Below are 18,754 nucleotides of genomic sequence, written 5' to 3'. Positions count from 1 at the left end.
AGAAGGTAGACTTGATTCCAAGACAATAAAATGATACAAACAAAAATCGTGTAAACAGAATGGATAGAAAAAAAAGGCAACCCAGGCCGAACTCTTCAAAGGAGTTCAACAATCTCTACTCCGCCCAGACACAGAAAAACAGCCTTTTCGTTCTCTGCAATGGTTCGTGTGTGGTCGATTGGTCGCCGGTCTTTTGGTCGCCGGTCTTTTGGTCGCCGGTCTTTTGGTCGCGGTCTTTTGGTCGCGGTCTTTTGGTCGCGGTCATTTGGTCGCGGTCTTTTGGTCGCGGTCTTTGGGTCGCGGTCTTTGGGTCGCGGTCTTTGGGTCGCGGTCTTTGGGTCGCGGTCTTTGGGTCGCGGTCTTTTGGTCGCGGTCTTTTGGTCGCGGTCTTTTGGTCGCGGTCTTTTGGTCGCCCGGACCGCGACAACGGGCGACCAAAAGACCGGCGACATAACAAGGTAAAAAAACACGGTCTACGCATCAATAAAAGCCAACAATGGCCATGAGCAGTTTCACTGAGCCGACGTGCGAGTGTATAAGAGTTTTATGTACATGAGTTGTCCCCTTAGGAAGGCACGTCAGTCAGGGTCTTAATAAGTTCTCCAACAAAAAACAATAAAAGTCCGGGAAATTTGGAGCTTTTCTTTAGTCTAATAATTAATAGGGCATTAAGTATGACTAAATAGTAATTCACAGTTTGTATTTAGGGAATTTGAGCAACGTTTTAAATGGTAATTATCAATAACCTTCCGGGCGACCAAAAGACCGGCGACCAAAAGATCGGCGACCAAAGGACCGGCAACCAAAAGATCGGCGACCAAAAGACCGGCGACCAAAAGATCGGCGACCAAAAGACCGGCGACCAATCGACCGTGTACCGCAATGGTTACATTCACATCAGTTAACATTCAAAATCAAATGAATGAATTCATATTTCTCCCCCTGTTCGCAAGGATTAATATTTTGAGCCTGTGCCCGTTACAACAATTAAGCCACATAACTTATAAAATGCATGCTAATCAAGAACTCCAAATTCATTCAACGATGTGCATCGCATTACATATTAAAACCAGTTGTTTGAAATTAAAATACCCCACTCTAGTAGCTTTTTGCAAGAATTTAACATTACATTGTCTCTGTAGTTTATTTATCATCTGCTATAAAACTTTCTTAATCAATGTTTTTTTAATAGTTAAAAATAAAAACATAATTAAATTTCTACCAATTATCCACTTCAAGGAAGACATGGAGACAGATGTTCGCATCAAAGGATCCTGAATGCTTTTGTGCTTGCGCTCTGGACTTTTTATCTTGCAAAAGTAACAGTAAAGTTAGCAAAGATAAAAACAATTACAAAAACAATTTACATTTAATTTCAGACATTAATTGCCAGGCCAATGTAGTTACCTGATTATTAAGCCGATTTGGATAAATGTAAGTGTTAACAAAAGCAGAATGAATCCAAACTCAGTTCTAGTGAAGTTAAAAAATATGCGAAAAAGAAAAAAGGTAAGAAATTAAATGAAGGTAGCCTACTTCACTAATCAGAATTCTGAAAAAGAAAAATAAAACATTTAACTTAATCCTGGGAAACCTGTCATTATAAACTTTTGAAAAAATCCCTTAATATTTAAAGTCTCATTAATATATCATCTGCAATATACTATATCCAGAGCTGCCAACCTCCGTCAACCCCATTTCAGGAGTACCCTTGTCCCATTTCCGGAGTGAATGCAATTCAGGCAAAATCGATATAAAATATTTTAAAAAATAAACGTACGACAATTTAAATCAAACTGTTATTATAATGTTTTTACATTCATTTAAATATTGTGTTTTTGTAAACTATTGAAAAAGTCCAGCATAATGAAAATAACATTATCTTTATGTATGGGTCCTTCTATGTATGTTTTACAGTAACTAATTCCACCATGTGTCACGCTGTAGTCGCACATGCATGTTCTGCAATGTGCAAATGTTGGTCAACACAGGATATTTCGTCAAATAAGAAACAATAAAGTTCTGCGAGTGTCTGGATTTCTTAGAAGTTTCATCCATTTTGCACTTATTCTGAGTAGGCATATATTGCCCTCCACACCAGTGTTTTCTTTGTTATGGACATTCGGCTTTGGGACGTCTGGGATCCGTCCCTTAGAGGGGGGGTACTGTTAGGGCTGCTTGGTTTTATGCTTTCCCCCCTGGTGATTGCCCATTGTTTTCAGCTGTCGTTTCTCCGCCCCTGGTGTATTCCCTGCCTGCTCCCTCGTGTGTTTCCCAGGTGTTCCTAACCTTCTCGTCAACCCATGTCAGTCTATTTAAACCCCACTGATTGTTATGTCATTTGTCAAATGGTCTGCTTTACTTCCCTTGCCATGTGTCTGTGTGACCTCGTTCCTCAATCCCCCGTGTTCTCCTTAGTCAGATTTGGTTTTGTGATTTGATTTATAATTATTGGTTATTTTGTAAGATCCTGCCTAAGTTATTAAAGTTTTGTTATGAGCACTATTTCCCTCGTCTTCGCCTGCTTCCCTGGGATTGGGTCCTAATTTCTCCTATCCTCGTCCTGACGTCTCCCCAAAGACGTAACAACAAGTGGTATTTCTGAGATACTGTATGAATCAAAAGCGCATTATTAGGGTCAATATCATAAGGAAGTTAAAATAATAATCGGACATAGGCCCTGTCGTCATCATCAACAACAAAAAGTCTACTTGTCATCACACCCAGAAACTGCGTATGACGAAATTGGTGGTGCTTCTCCATAAGCTGTGTTTGCTCGGCAAAAGACTTAAATAAGTGATAGTTACGGACTTGTAATTTGGCATTCTGCTGTTATGGATACAGGTCACTTACCTCTCACTGTCTTTCCCTTACCTTCAGTCAACTAGTAGGAGGCAGATCACCACCCAAACATCTTTTCATATTACCTCAGAAGGGAATGTGTGTTGTGTTACCGCAAATTTAGAGTTCTGATGGATGTGGGGGGAAAAACTGTCCTTAAGCCTATTTGTCCGTACTTTGTGGGACCTATAGCGTCTGCCAGAGGGCAGCAGCTGGAACAGATTGTGACCAGGGTGGTAAGGGTCCCCTATGATGTTCCTGGCTCTGCTGAGGTAACGAGGGCTGGCAATGTCTTCCAGTGAGGGCAGAGAGCAGCCGACAATCCTCTGGGCAGTGTTAATCACTTTCTGCATGGCCTTTTTGTCTGCCGCCGTGCTTCCAGCGTACCACACTGTGATGCAGTACGCCAGGATCCTCTCTACAGTGGTTCTATAGAAGGTTATCAGAAGCTTGGTGCCCAAGTTGTTCTTCCTAAGTACCCTGAGGAAATGGAGTCGTTTCTGAGCCTTCTTCACTACTGCCGTGATGTTTGTAGACCATGAGAGCTTATCCGTGACGTGGACCGACCCCCAGGAATTTAAAGGACTGGACCCTGTCCACACATACTCCATTTCTGAGGAGTGGGGCCAGATCTGTGCCATGTTTGCGAAAGTCCAGGATTATTTCTTTAGTTTTCGTGGTATTCAGTGAGATTGTTCACCGAGCACCACGAAGACAGTTTGTTGAAATGCCTGTCTTTGTAAATGCAAAATATCAAATTATTCAATTTTAAAAAACTAATAAGTCTATCTTGATGAGAACTTGATGCTTTCTAATTACAGAAATTACAATTTTCTTACAAGAAGTTTACGGTGTTGTGGCAGCCATATTGCTTCTAATGTCAAAATACAGTGGTACCTCGAGATACGAGCTTAATCCGTTCCGGGACTGAGCTCGTATGACAAGTTACTCGTAACTCGAGGTAAAGTTTCCCATTGAAATGAATGGGAAACAAATTAATTCGTTCCAACTCTCTGAAAAAAACACCAGAAACTGGATATTGGATTGAAAAAAAAATGTTTTATTTCTTATAATTCGCCATATATTGACAAAGTAATAAATAACGAGTGGTTTAATAGAAATAAAGTGTTTAATCTAACTAAAATTGGCCGGATTTCGCCGAGGGGAGAGGGGCTTCGGTTTTTTTTTTCTTCCACACAACGCGCTCGTAAACAGAACAAACACTCCACCCTCACGTTCGCTATCGATGGGCTGTTTGCTGTCGTACTATTCCCTTCAAAATATTCCGAAAATGATGCACACAAATGTCCTCACAATCGGAGAACACACGACCACTTGCCAACGAGCAGCAAGCAGTCTTATCAGCGATCGCACCGCTGCTCATGGGACCTTCGGGGGCGCTGGCTAGCGGCTCATTTTAGCTTGTAGCATCTGTGTTCGCATCCCCTCGAACGGCGACTATGATAGAGTTGCTACCGGGGATGCTGTTGCGAGCCAGTGCCCCCGATGTTCTTATGTGCAGCCAACGAGCAGTCTTTTATCAGCGATCGCCCCGCTGCTCATGGGAGCTTCAGGGGCGCTGGCTAGCGGCTCCTTTTAGCTTGTAGCATCTGTGTTCGCATCCCCTCGAACGGCGCCTATGATAGAGTTGCTACCGGGGATACTTTTGCGAGCACGAGTATACTTCATTACCCAGAAAGCCCTCTTTTCACCGCGCATGCGCGTTGTGCGTTTCCTGGTCTGAATAGCTCATCCGGTGCTCGTAAATATTGTTATACACGAAAGATATGCCAAAAAAAAATGCCATGGCAACCTGGCTTGGTCGCATCACGAAACTTTGACCGCATCACGGGCGAATTATTCGATCGAAATTTCCCCCGTAAGACGAGCATTCCGTATGACGAACGGTCGTATGACGAGGTACCACTGTATCTCAATTCCTTCGATGGTTCATATTACTCCAATAGATGTCGCTTTCGAACAAGAAATACAAAGAGAAAAAATGAAAGTGGAATTTGTTTTATTTCAAAATCAAGGTTTGTCAGAGCACGTTTAACTAGGTTTAGACAGCAGCGTAGTAGGTAAGAAACTTTTTATATAGAAATGAGTGACTCGAGATAAGAAAAATATCCAAGTTACGAAACCCCCCAAAAAGTACATGCATTCGTTATCCGTTATTTTATTTGTAAAATATTGTCGCGGATGCATTGATTCTCACTTTAAAAGCTATCTACTCTATACTGAGCTCTCATTGACTGTCTCCCAACACCTACTGTTTGAAGTTTCTCTCTTACGTACTTTTGACCGCCGTTCGTCTTCACGGAGTTCTGACGGTGTTTCCCTGTTGAGTTTTTCCAAGTGTGGATAAAGCAGCTGTTTCTGTTTTTATCATCATGCCTCCCTAGAAAATTACCAGTGCGAATGAAAATAAGTGGTCAGTGTATCCACATCCGACCAGTTGGTTGAAGGGGCATAAAAACAAACTTTCTAGAGTTAATGGAACACTCGACAATACGGGGAATACAACGAGAAGGCAACAGCAAAAAATCAAAGACATCCAGAAAGAGTGTTCAGGAGTTGTGCGATTGCCCACTTTGACGACGTTTGTCTGTTGCATTATAGAATTTTTTTTAAAAGTCGCCAAAGGCAATCGTCTTTGGATATTTATTTTTTGATCAATCATCTGTGTGCTTTCGTCTCACTCTCTGACTGGAGTATCTGTGTAGATGAGGTGTCCCAGCACTATCAACAAACACCATGAGGTTAAGTTAATTCGCTAATAGTCTGGATTTTTAAAAAGTTTCATCCAAATTGCCATCCATTTTGCGCTTATTCCGAGGAGGAACATTGATAAGTGCTGTGTACTACTACTTGAACTTCCATTAGAACAATCCACAAAACAAAAAAACTAAAATGTTAAAGTGATCTAGGCTTCCAATGCAATCCATTCCGAATCGATTGCCACGCTGAAGTCGCACAAGACGAATCATTTGTCAGAACTTGAAACTTGGATGATTCACAATGCACTCGTGTTACCGAATTATTCTGGTTTACAATGCAGTTGAATCAAGATGGCGGAAGCCGTAGCGATGGTGTGAATTTCGAGGCATTTAAATTTGAAATTTGGTACTTTTCTGAAATGGTTGCTTCAAAAAAAATTAAGTGACAATTTCTTACGATTTCCGGACTTTAGGGAGAATCTCCGGGGTCCCGGAGTTTGTGTTGCATTTCCGGGTAAACTCCGGAAATTCCAGGGTAGTTGGCAGCTCTGCATCTATTATCAGTGCACTATAAAAAAATCTGTCTATAACTAATGTGTAGGTGAGAAACTAAAGGAGGAACCATTACCTGTCCTGAGGCAAAGATCGTCAAAGTCAGAGCAACAGCTATTGTAGGCTTTACATAAATTATCACAGCGACACTTTGGTGGTTCCATCTCGACCAACTCAAAACACCTATTTCTGCACGAACTAGATGTTGTCGAATATTGAGATGAAGAATGCACTGTGAAAAGACAACAACACAACAAAAAAGAAAAGAGTTTGAGTTTGATTTAGATTTATTTAATAAGGAAAAGCACATTAAATGAACATACAGTGGTACCTTGAGATACGAGCTTTATGCGTTCCGGGACTGAGTTCGTATGTCGATTTACTCGTATCTCAAATCAACATTTCCCATAAAAAGGAACTAAATACAAATGAATTCGTTCCCACCCTCTGAAAAAAAACCCAAAAACAGGATTTTGTTCGAGGTTCAGAGTACATATGGTAATTGGTATTGAGTTCAAGGTATGTGAGGCACAGAAAGATAAGGTGCTCTGGCTGAATGCACTCTTTTTGAAGGTAAATACCAGTGGCAGGCTGTGTATTTCACACCTTGGCCTTCCGTAGTGCTAAGTTTAAATCAATCTAACCCTCAATAACTATTATATGGCTATAAAACCTTTACTTTTTATGCGACACATTTAAAAAAAGCATCAATAATAACTTCATGAAATTGAAATATTATTTAGGAATAAGGGCGGCCCGGCGGCTGAATGGTTAGCGCCTCGGTCTCACAGTGGAAGACCGGGGCTCAAAACCAGGTCGGTCTACATTTGTGGAGTTTGCATTATCTCCCCGAATCTGCGTGGGTTTTCTCCGGGTACTCCGGTTTCCTCTCAGATTCCAAAAACATGCAATGTAGGCTGATTGGACACTCTCAATAGCCCCTTAGTATGGGTGTGAGTGTGCATGGTTATCCTCCTGTGCCCTCCGATTCAGGGTGTGTCCCCCGCCTATGGCTCGGAGTCAGCTGGGATAGGCACCAGCACCCCCCATAGAAAATGAGAGGAGTTGAGACATCCGTCAACCAGCATTGCAGAAGGGCAAGTTAAATCCAAAAACGTAAGAACCAGTAGCGACAAATAAAATAGGTGAAAAATTAAATTCCAAAGAAATCCTAAAACATTAATGTTTGTTGTTGATGAATGTTGATGTTTGAATTCTTAATGTTGCGTGATGTGTGTTCATGTGTTTGTGTGCTCTCTCTGTTGCCTCCCGTTAGCTTCCTCTTGTTCCCCTGCGTTTCAATACGGATATATTTCGTATGCTTGAGATTCATTTCAAGACATTAATAAATCATTTCATATAATGTTCTCTCATTTTTGTGTTTCTCACATCTTTCATACAAAATCGGGATACTTTGAACAATTTTAAAGGGTTTAGTTCAGGGTTGGGCAAACTTTTCGGCCCGGGGGCCACATTGACTTTAAAAATTTGACAGCCGGGCCGGGTCAGCACAAGATACGATACATATAAAAAACTGCATCCGTTAAAAGTACATATGAAACATAAACAGAAAAAAAGGACTAAAGTATGATCATACTCATCACTCATCTGGGATTTATGGGGTGCTTTCTTGGTTTTCATCAGACTAAAGGTCTGTTCACACACATGTAGAGCCAAATAACACCAGAATCCTCTTCTGCCATCTTCTGGATGTTTGTAAATTTGGCTGCACTTAATGAAGCCTAAAACTCAGAGACTTTCAGGGAGTTGAACTTGTCACATTGGAGATCAATCAGTTCCAACTGCAACTCCTCCAACTGCAACTCCTGTGGAACCGTTTCCGGGTCTTGTGAGAAAGGGCATGACACCAGCTGTCAATGTTTCCATAATCACAAAACCGACGGCAGAATTGCTCATGCAGGTCATCCAATGATTTCCTGTATTTTGACCGCATAAAAAAATATATATATAATAATTTGGACAACGTCGGTGGGCCGGATTAAAAGGCCTAATGGGCCATATACGGCCCGCGGGCCGTAGTTTGCCCATGTCTGGTTTAGTTGGTAGTTGTGTGAGGACGGTGGAATGAATTAGAGAATTTACAGGTACTCGGACGATTCGCCGAAAGACGTTTGGTCGACGGACAGTTCGCCAACCGGACGTTTCGCCGACCGGACGTTTCGCCAAACGGACGTTTTGCCGACCAGACGTTTCGCCGACCGGACGTTTCGCCGAACGGACGTTTGACCGAACGGACGTTTGGCCGACCGGACGTTTGGCCGAACGGACGTTTGGCCGAACGGACGCTTGGCCAACCGGACGTTTGGCCGACCGGACGTTTGGCCGAACGGACGTTTCACCGCCGCGGGATTTGCGCGCTCGCCCCGCCCCCGGATCGTGTGTATACATGTTTTTCAACCTCGGCCCGCGGGCCATATACGGCCCGTTAGGATTTTTAATCCGGCCCGCCACCGGCGTTGTCCAAATTATAGTACAAATCAATGACCTTATTCATTTCCCTTACCGCTCATCACTCTCAATTTATTAGTCTACCGGGAATAAGGACTCTTGGGCGGGCAGATGTAGCAGAACCGAGCCGTAGGATGAATTTTCCCCACAGCCTAAAACAGCATTTAATGATTAAATACAAATACTGGAGCTCTTTGGACACTTGAACCGAGCCCAGGGGAGTGATTTCCCCGGTAAAATGCAGCGATGAAGGGAAATACGTCCATTCGCCAAACGGCCTAAAACGCACTAAAATGGGGTCAAATCCAGCCGAAGAGCATTTAATGATTAAATACAAATATTGGGGATTTTTAGACATCAGAACCGAGCCCAGGGGAGTGATTTCCCCGGTAAAATGCAGCGATGAAGGGAAATACGTCCATATATGTCCATTCGCCAAACGGCCCAAAATGCACTAAAATGGGGTCAAATCCAGCCGAAGAGCATTTAATGATTAAATACAAATACTGGGGATTTTTAGGCATCAGAACCGGTACCAGGGTGGTTGATTTCCCCGGTAAAAGTGCACTTTAGAGCCGGTACCTGACCCAATTGCGAATAATAAATTTGTCCACCAGATGGAAGAGTTCTGCCGATTCAAAACGGGTATTTTCGTTAGAAATAGTGGTATTATTAGAACCGGTCCATGTCGGTTCTGGTTGGTAGTTTTACCCGGGAATTGTGTCTCATGTGTGGGTAGATGTATTATTGACTAATTAGTGTAGCAATAGTGGTCCAGGAAGGTTCTGGGGTTCTGTTCACCCAGAAATAGTGTCATCGACATGGGTACTTTATTTACAACGAGTGGTAGTATTGGACCAATATTTTTACACAAATTAGTCAATAATACATCTACCCACACATGGGACACAATTCCCGGGTAAAACTACCAACCAGAACCGACAGGGCCCGGTTGCAATACTATAATTTGGACAACGCCGGCGGGGGGCCGGATTAAAAATCCTAACGGGCCGTATATGGCCCGCGGGCCGAGGTTGAGAAAACATGTACACACACGATCCGGGGGCGGAGCAAGTGCGCAAATCCCGCGGCGGTGAAACGTCCGTTCGGCCAAACGTCCGGTCGGCGAAATGTCCGTTCGGCGAAACGTCCGTTCGGCCAAACGTCCGTTCGGCCAAACGTCCGTTCGGCCAAACGTCCGTTCGGCCAAACGTCAGGTCGGCCAAACGTCCATTCGGCGAACTGTCCGTCGGCGAAACGTCTTTCGGCGAATCGTCCGGTCATGTAATTTACATATAAAGTCCTGCTCTACTTGTGAAATTTTGAAGTTACGAAAAAAGTTCTGAAACAATAAATTTCATAAGTAGAGGTACGACAGTATTTAAATTCTTGAACTACATTGATTGTTTTACCTTGGACAAAAACGTTGGGGTCACTGTTAGTTGTCGTTTTTTGATAAGTACATACAGACAGTCTCAGATGTATAAATATAGTTGGGATTTTTCAAGCCAGTTATTCACACTCGTCATTGCATCTGAGAGTTCCTGTGCAGCATGTTTTTGTCTTTAGCAGGGACATATAAAATGGCATACATTTGGCAGGTGGCAATCAAAGGAGAACAACTTGGCACTTCATTTATGTAAAGACTGAAAACGAGTATCAAACCTTGGAAACTTTTGACCATTAAATCTGGGAAATGTGTTGGAAATAATAGCTATCAAATTTGAGTAACAAAATTAATATACCTTTTAGTATTTTTTTATCCACGTCAAAGAAGTTACTAGTAGATTCAGTAGACACTCAGAGAACCAACAAGACTCAGCATTCATGATATAGACGCTTTAGCCCTTTTTCATTCCAACCCATAGAGAGGGCAACTTTTCACCAATCTGGTGTCCTAATAGGGCAATCAGTGTATTGCAGTAAGGTACTTCTTGCTTTCTGCAGAAATCTCAATGGTTAAACTCAGTTGGAACAAAACCTGCATCATCAGTGGCCCTCGAGGAGCGGTTTGCCCACCCCTGCTTTAGCCTGTGGAAATGGGCAATTAGTTGGAAGGAGTGTGTTAACAAAAATAGCAGTCACGGGGACACAGGGGGTGCTAAAGCCTATCCCACTTGACTTCGGGCACAGGGCGGGAGACACCCTAAATTGGTGGCCAACCAATCGCAGTGTACATGTAGATGCACAACCATTCACACACACTCATACATAGGGGCAACTAAAGTGTTCAACCAGCCTACCAGACATGTTTTTGGAATGTGGGAGAAAACCCACGCAAGCCTGGGGAGAACATGCAAACTCCACACAGTGAGGACCAACCTCGCTGGGATTGAATCCACGACCCCAGAACTGCTTCCTCTAAATCACTAAACTACCGTATTTTCTCGAATTAAACGCGCACTCGAAAATAACACGCAGGTAATTTTGGGCCAAAAACATCTGGAAAAACGCAGTAATCGAATATAGTGCGCACCTAAAATTTCCCGCTGACGAAAATCAGAAATCGTACTTTTTTTCTTCGTTTCACGATTGTTTTGTTCAAAACCGGATAGAGAAATCTTCAGGTACGAGCGTGTCGAGTGTCGTGCAGTTGGTGGAGTTATGCGTTTGAATTTTAGGACAATAGATGATACACAGAGTGGACAAACATATCATGTAGACATGTTATGTTGCAATACCTTTTGTTTTAAGAAGTTCTTTCTCTAACTCTGGGAACATTGCTTTTCTTCCACGTCCTGATGCTTTTGCTGTTGCTTTTTCTTTCAATAATGAGTCTTTCTCCTTCCTCCAACCACGGATGTTAGCTTCACTAATATCGAATTTTCTTCCAGCTTCTCTGTTGCCCAATTCCTCTGCCACTTTGATGACTTTTCTTTTGAACGCTGCGGTATAACTTGCTCGTTTTGATGCCATGTTGCTTGTACAATGTCCAAAACTGAACTGAGAGAGGGTGAACTGAGACGAGTACGAGGCTAGAGGGGGGCAGTGGTGGTCTCGGCGTTCCGATTTTCGATCGGCTTTACGAGATGACGTAAAATCCGTGCGTCAAAGTGAGTTTGACAATGCTTTTTTCGATCGAAAATTTGTAATTTATTTTAGTTATTGATTATAACACGCACCCCATCTATTGGAATTAATTATATGGCAAAAATCTGCGTGTTATATTCGAGAAAATACGGTAATATTTTCCTATGACCTCAATATTATATAATTGCTTTACATCTGTGAATATCACCTGTCAGCTATTAATCCACTTCAAGAGCCCTACATTCCACAATTCATTATTGGTTCTGCATCAGAAATACCATTTATTAAGTCACTTAGAAGTTATTCATTTAGATTAAGGTCCATGGATTGGAATGGCCCTTTCATGACATTAACTTTATTGGTTTGCATTTGCAAGTGATTTTGCAATCATTGTCTTGTTGAAACTCCAATTTCAAGTATAAGTAAAGAATAAGTACTGACGAACACCCCATATGGAACAGTCACAAGACATAGGCTGAAGTGGAGGACTCGCGCAAGTCAGAACACGCATTTGACTGCATGACAAGACTACATACTGCTACAAGCTGAATACTTCCCTACAGTACCAAGTTCTTTGTGGTCCAAATCAAAAGCAGATATAGGAAAAATGACCACAGCAAAATAAGTAAGAATTAAGCCCAAGACATCATTTCGACCACGAGTCAGACATTTTCCAGCAATGTCCGGAACCACAGACGAAAAAACAAATGATGTCCTTCTTAGGCCTAACCAACTACTGCAGGAGTTGGATTCCAAACTATGCAGAACTAACTCAACCACTGATGACAATGAGGGACCCAGTAACATGGACTGAAGAAGGAAACCGAACGTTCCTGGAAGTGAAGCAACACATTTTGGAATCAGGAGTCCTGGCACTTCCTGACTATGAAAAACCATTCACCCAAACAGTGACTTGCAAAGGGACGTTCATGACATCAGTATTACTACAACCACAAGGAACAAAGATGAAACTAGTAGCGTTCTACTCAAAACGACTGGACCCAGTTGCAGCTACTCTACCCCCATTTGTACGAGCAGTGTGCGCAGCAGCATTAGCTGTACAAATGACAGCTGAACTTGTTCCATCCACTCACACTCCAAGTCCCCCATGAAGTGGATCTACTGATAACACAAACAAAAATGTCGTTCCTGTCACCTGTCACCGGGGCCCCTGGACGAGGGGGCCAGCGGCCGCGACTCTCCGGGCCCCCTGGACGAGGGGGTCGGCGGTGGCGGCGACTCTCCGGGGCCCCTGGAGGGGGTCGGCGGCCCCCCGGGCAGCCAGAGTAAGGTGCCCAACAACCTTTCTAAGATTCTGGTGTCTGTTAAGGGCAGGGGGCTTGACCAGCACTTAAAGGGCCAGCGGGGATGCCCCCCGGACCGGCTACTCCCACTCCTCTCCAAATGCCGGCGGGGACGCCTGCCGGACCGGCCAATCCCACGTCTCGTCTCGGGCCGGCGCGGACGCCCGCCGGACCAGCCACTACGACGCATCGTCACCGGCCGGCGAGGACGCCCGCCGGAACGGCCACTCCGACGCCTCGTCACCGGCCGGCGCAGACGCCCGCCGGACCGGCCACTCCCTCGTCTCGTCACAGGCTGGCGCGGACGCCCCTCGGACGATTAAAACGGTATGCCTGCTTTTCGCTTCTCATGGACATTCGGCATTAGGACGTCTAGAATCCGTCCCTTAGAGGGGAGGTACTGTCAGGAGCAGCTCGTTTGTCCCTCCTGGCTTGCCGTCAGGTTAGAGCAGCTGCAAGCGATCCTTGATTACTTCCTGATGTGGGTATTTAAGTACCACGGAAGTAGTTAGTCATTGTCGGATCGTCCTGTGTGACACCCTACATGTTACAGCATACATCGCTACAAGGTACTATTCCCCATACTCCGGTTTTGTTACGTTTTGGGATGTACAAGCCCTTGTTATTTTGTAGAGCTTTTGAGTCATTAAAGTTACTGTTAGGAACAGCTCGTCTTGTCTCTTCCTGCTTCCCCGCTACTGGGTCCAAATCCCCCGATCGCGCCACGACGTCTCGGCGCGATCGTAACACTTCCCCTCTACGTTCAGCAGGGCGATGCTTCTGAATTGGCCTATTTCTTTGGAATTCGCTTCCTGCGGGATGGAGACCACTACAGCCCTTTGCCACTCCGATGGAATGAGCTACGTCTTCCAGGCATTTACGTTTCTGGCCACCATAAAGAAAAATTCAACTCTCTACGTTGCACGGTTTGGACAAACGTAGCGAGATAATCTTAACATACACACACAAAAACAGTCACACACCCTTAAATTACGCTTTACAGGATTATAGATTATGTGTTTGTTTGGGCGGCCCGGTGGAGTGAGTAGTCAGTGCGTCGGCTTCACAGCTCTGGGATCCAGGGTTCAAATCCAGGTCACATCCACCGGTGTGAAGTTTGCATGTTCTCCCCTGTGTGGGTTTCCTCCGGGTACTCCGGTTTCCTCCCACATTCCAAAAACATGCATTATAGGCTGATTGGACATTGCCCCTAGGTGTGGGTGAGAGTGTGCATGGTTGTCAGTCTCCTTTTGCCCTGCGATCGGCTGGCCACCGATTCAGCGTGTCCCCCGTCTCTGGCCCGGAGTCAGCTGGTATAGGCTCCAGCACCCCCTGCAACCCTAATGAGGATAAAGGGTTTTTCAGAAAATGAGATGAGATTATGTGTTTGTTTGTTTTTGAGTCTCCTTGTGCCCTGCGATCGGCTGGCCACCGATTCAGGGTGCCCCCCGCCTCGGGCCCGGAGTCAGCTGGTATAGGCTCCAGCACCCTCTGCAACCCTAATGAGGATAAAGGGTTTTTCAGAAAATGAGATGCGATTATGTGTTTGTTAGTTTTTGAGTCCATAGACTTAGCGAGTGGTGAACTCTAAACAACTTGGACCTGAACGTCTCCAAAACCATGGAACTCATCCTGGACTTCAAACGGAACAGGCTCTGTTGATCTCACTAGGACTACTTATTTATTTATTTATTCATTATTTATTGATTTTTTGTTTGTCTGTTTGTTTAGTGTTGTTATTTGTCCACTACGTGGAGAAATCCTTAAATTTCATTATACTTTTATAATGACAATAAAAACATTCAATTCAATTCAATTATTACTATCATACTTGCACGAAGTAAATGATTTGCTTCTGAAAAACTTGGTTAGACTAAACAAAGAGAAGCATAAATGCCTTGGACTGTTGGGAGTGGACAAAATAAAGAGGATCCAGAACGTATTGCAGTGCTGTGAATCTGATCTGGGAACAGCACCTGCATCCACCACAGACACACCACAAGGCTTCCTGACTTTCGCCTGTTTTGACTACACATGCACGCTCAAACATGCACCACCCCTCCTCTTAGAGTAGAGACGTACTGTTAGGACTAGATTGTTATTGTTTTTCCATTGCTTTCTCCTTGTGTTCTGATGTTTGTTTCCCTACTCTTGTTTGTCCCCCCTGTCTTGTCGTTGGGCTTGCGCAGCTGCACGTCATTCAGAATTAGTTCCTCTTTTGTCTATTTAAACCCCACTGATTATTATGTCATTTGTCGTCTGCTTCACTTCCCTTGCCATGTGTCTGTGTTACCTTGTTCCTCAATTCCCTGTGTTTTCCCTAGTCAGGTTTGGTTTTGTGATTTGATTCCTAAGTCCTTGTTATTTTCTAAGATCCTGCCTAAGTTATTAAAGTTTTGGTGTGAGCACTACTTCTCCTCATAGACGTAACACGTGCATTGTAATCAGGTCCTTCGAATGTAATAAAAAAAATGAAAATATGTAAAGTCCAACGGATTTGGAAAATTGCCTCAACGGTCGTTTTCCTTGCAAGTGAAAATTCCAGAAGACTGTATTTTCCTCTTTATTTGTGCATGCATTTGGGAATGTCTATTGGTGAATTTTCACCAATAGGCATTCCCAAATGCACGCACAAAAAAAGAGAAAATACAATCTTCTGGATTTTTTCTTGCAAGGAGAAAGTGAACCGGTGAGGTCAAGTCCCCGCTTCGTTCTGGCGTCACACGCATCTTTTCTTGTTTATTAACTTCAAGGACCCTAGTTACAATGGACGTCTCAACTCTCAAGGGAGGGGGGAAACAGAAGTGAGATGTCAATATAGTAAAAACAAATGAAGGTTTGAAAGTCATGTGCAGCTCAAGGTGATTTGAATCTTCTTTCTTTAGTTCAATCTAAGCAGTTCAAGGTCCAAGGCGGTTTGGTGTTTGTCTACCTAAAGTTCTCAGGAGCAAAGCATTTTTTGCACTTCCTTGCAAGCAACCATATAATAATAATATGAAACTAAGTTTAATAGTAAAGCAAAGCATATTCTTCATTGCAAGCAAAAAATTGCTTCTGACGGTTGATATGCTTTTGGTGGAGAAGGGGGCGTGTGCAAAGTTTGGAGATGTTGCAATCAACGAAACGTCACCCAATGGGTCCCTAACCAGAGCCGTTGAAGGCCTGCAGACTCTGAACCGGAAACGAAGAGGCACTCTGGAGTGAAACTGTCCGCCTGGGCAGACTGGTGGGATAAGACCTTCAGCAAGTGTAAAAAATTGGCCTTCACCGAGGTGATATCAATAGCTGTTTTGGCTAATACTTTGACAATGTGTGGGTGTTGTCTTATCCCCTGCTTACGCTCTTTGCTAAACCGACTTATGGTTAGGGCAATTGGATTGGATAACTTTATTCATCCCGTATTCGGGAAATTTCGTTGTCACAGTAGCAAGAGGGTGAGAATGCAGATTTAGGAAAGGCATTTTAGACATAAGGGATAGGTAATAAGTAAGTTAATAAATAAATAAATACATGAATAAATAAGTGTCTTGCTGAAATATAATAAATATAAAGATATTTACGCATGCATACATATATATATATATATATATATATATATATATATATATATATATATATATATATATATATATATATATATATATATATATATATATATATATATATATATATATATATATATATATATATATATATATATATATATATATATATATATATATATATATATATATATATATATATATATATATATATATATATATACATACACATAAATGAACATTGATACATACGGTAGGTCTTAACACTCAGCCATTTGTTTTGTTAAAGAGCCTGACAGCTGATGGGAGGAACGATCTGCGGAAGCGCTCCTTCCTACAATGACGGTGCTGCAGTCTATTGCTGAAAGAGCTTTGGAGAGACTCCACAGACTCATGCAGGGGTTGGGAGGTGCTGTCCATGATGGACATCATCCTGGTCAGCATCCTCCACTCTCCCACTTCCCCCACAGAGTCCAAAGGACAGCCCAGAACAGAGCTGGCCCTCCTGACCAGCTTATTCAGCCTGTTCCTGTCCCTCTCCGTGCTCCCGCATCCCCAACAGACCACTGCATTAAACACTGTAGATGCCACCACAGTGTCATAAAAGGTCCTCAGCAGTGTCCTGCACACTCCAAAGGACCGTAGTGTCCTCAGTAGATAGAGGCGAATCTGGCCCCTTTTATACAGGGCATCTATGTTTGTGGACCAGTCTAGTTTGTTGTTGAGGTGAACACCCAGGTACTTAAAATTCTCCACGATTTCAATGTCCGTACCCTGAATGTTCACCTGAGAGGTTTGTTGAGGATTCCTCCGAAAATCGATGACCATTTCTTTTTTCTTACTGGTGTTGATGTAGAGGTGGTTTTGCCTACACCAGTCAACAAAGGCTGTGATGACTCCTCTGTACTCTAGGTCGTTCCCGTCCATCACTCGTCCAACAATAGCGGTGTCATCAGAGAACTTCTGGAGATGGCAGGTGTCTGTATTATGTTTGAAGTCTGATGTGTAGAGGGAGAAGAGGAGTGGGGAGAGCACCGTGCCTTGCGGGGCCCCAATGCTGCAAGCTACCACATCAGACGTACAGTCCTGAAGTCTCATATATTGTGGTCTGTCAGTTAGGAAGTTTATGATCCATGCGGCTAGGTGGTTCCTTACTCCAGCCTCTTCCAGTTTCCCTCTCAGTAGGACCGGCTGAATGGTGTTGAAAGCACTGGAGAGGTCAAAAAACATCATTCTCAGCGTGCTTCCCGTGTTCTCCAGGTGTGAAAGAGACCTGTGCATCAGGTAGCATCTTCCACACCAATGCCTGGACGATAGGCGAACTGCAGAGGGTCCAGCTCTGCCTTCATCAGGGGGCTGAGGTGATTGAGGATGATTCTCTCCAAAGTCTTGATCAGGTGAGAGGTTAATGCTACCGGCCTGAAGTGGTTTGGCTCCCTGGGGTTTGCAGTCTTTGGAACTGGGACCAAACAGGAAGTTTTCCACAAGGTGAGGATCTTCTGCAGACTGAGGCTGAGGTTGAAAATATGCAGAATCACTTTGCCAAGCTGATCCGCACAGTCTCTCAGTAGTCTAGAGCTGAGGCCGTCTGGACCGGTAGCCTTCCTTGCCTCGATCTTCTTTAGCTGTTTTATCACCTGATCAACAGTAATGCAGAGACCGGTGGAAGAGGGTGAGGAAGAGGAGGAGGAGAAAGAGGGGGGAGAGTTGCTTCTGGCCTGGCGGGTCAGAGGAGTGGGGACAGAACTGAATCTGTTAAAGAACTGATCAGTTCATTGGCCCACTCCCTCTCTCCGGACTCCGGGTCTCTCTCACTGTTGCCTCCATGGCCCAAAATGATCCTCAAGCTCCTCCAGACCTCTTTGGTGTTGCCTCTCTGGAGTTGGTTCTTTAGCTTCCTCCTGTAGATGGTCTTTCCCTTCCTTATCTCTCTCATCAGCTCCTTCTAGACCATTTTGAGACTCTCTTTTCCCCCAGACCTAAAAGCCCTCTTCTTCTTGTTCAGGAAGGCCCTTAGATCCCTGTTGACCCACGGCTTATTATTGGAGAAACAACGGACCTTCTTGGAGGGTACAGTGTTCTCAACACAGAAGTTAATATAATCTGTGATGCAGTGGGTCAAGCTGTCAATGTCTTCCCCATGTGAATTGCACAGCACCTCCCAGTCAGTGGTCTCAAAACAGTCCCTCAGTACCATGCTAGTCTCCTCGGTCCATCTTTGTATGATCCTCGTGGTAGGTTTTATTTTCCTCACCATAGGGATGTAGGTGGGGATCAGATGGACCAGGTTGTGGTC

At 43.8% G+C, this 18,754-nt stretch overlaps 1 protein-coding gene across 26 annotated transcripts in view; it reads right to left on the bottom strand.

Annotated features, from left to right (window-relative positions):
- Positions 1-18,754, bottom strand: part of enpp2 (ectonucleotide pyrophosphatase/phosphodiesterase 2) — a 360,090-nt gene that overhangs the window by 320,070 nt on the left and 21,266 nt on the right. For 21 of the 26 annotated variants that reach the window (XR_013300101.1, XR_013300100.1, XR_013300099.1 and 18 more), the window contains one exon: positions 6,190-6,345. The exons of 4 other annotated variants lie outside the window; for them this stretch is intronic. Coding sequence is in view for 13 of the 22 variants with exons in the window: in XM_077599518.1 (XP_077455644.1) it covers positions 6,190-6,345 (156 nt within the window). In the remaining 9 variants the exon portion in view is untranslated. Of the gene's footprint in view, positions 1-6,018; positions 6,116-6,189; positions 6,346-18,754 lie in introns of all 26 variants that reach the window. One more of the 26 variants, XM_077599517.1, reaches the window with a different exon arrangement.

This window comes from Stigmatopora argus, chromosome 4 (genome assembly GCF_051989625.1).
Source record: "Stigmatopora argus isolate UIUO_Sarg chromosome 4, RoL_Sarg_1.0, whole genome shotgun sequence".
NCBI lineage: Eukaryota > Metazoa > Chordata > Actinopteri > Syngnathiformes > Syngnathidae > Stigmatopora > Stigmatopora argus.
The sequence above is the reverse complement of the archived record's forward strand: the minus strand, read 5'-3'. Positions and strand labels throughout refer to the sequence as shown.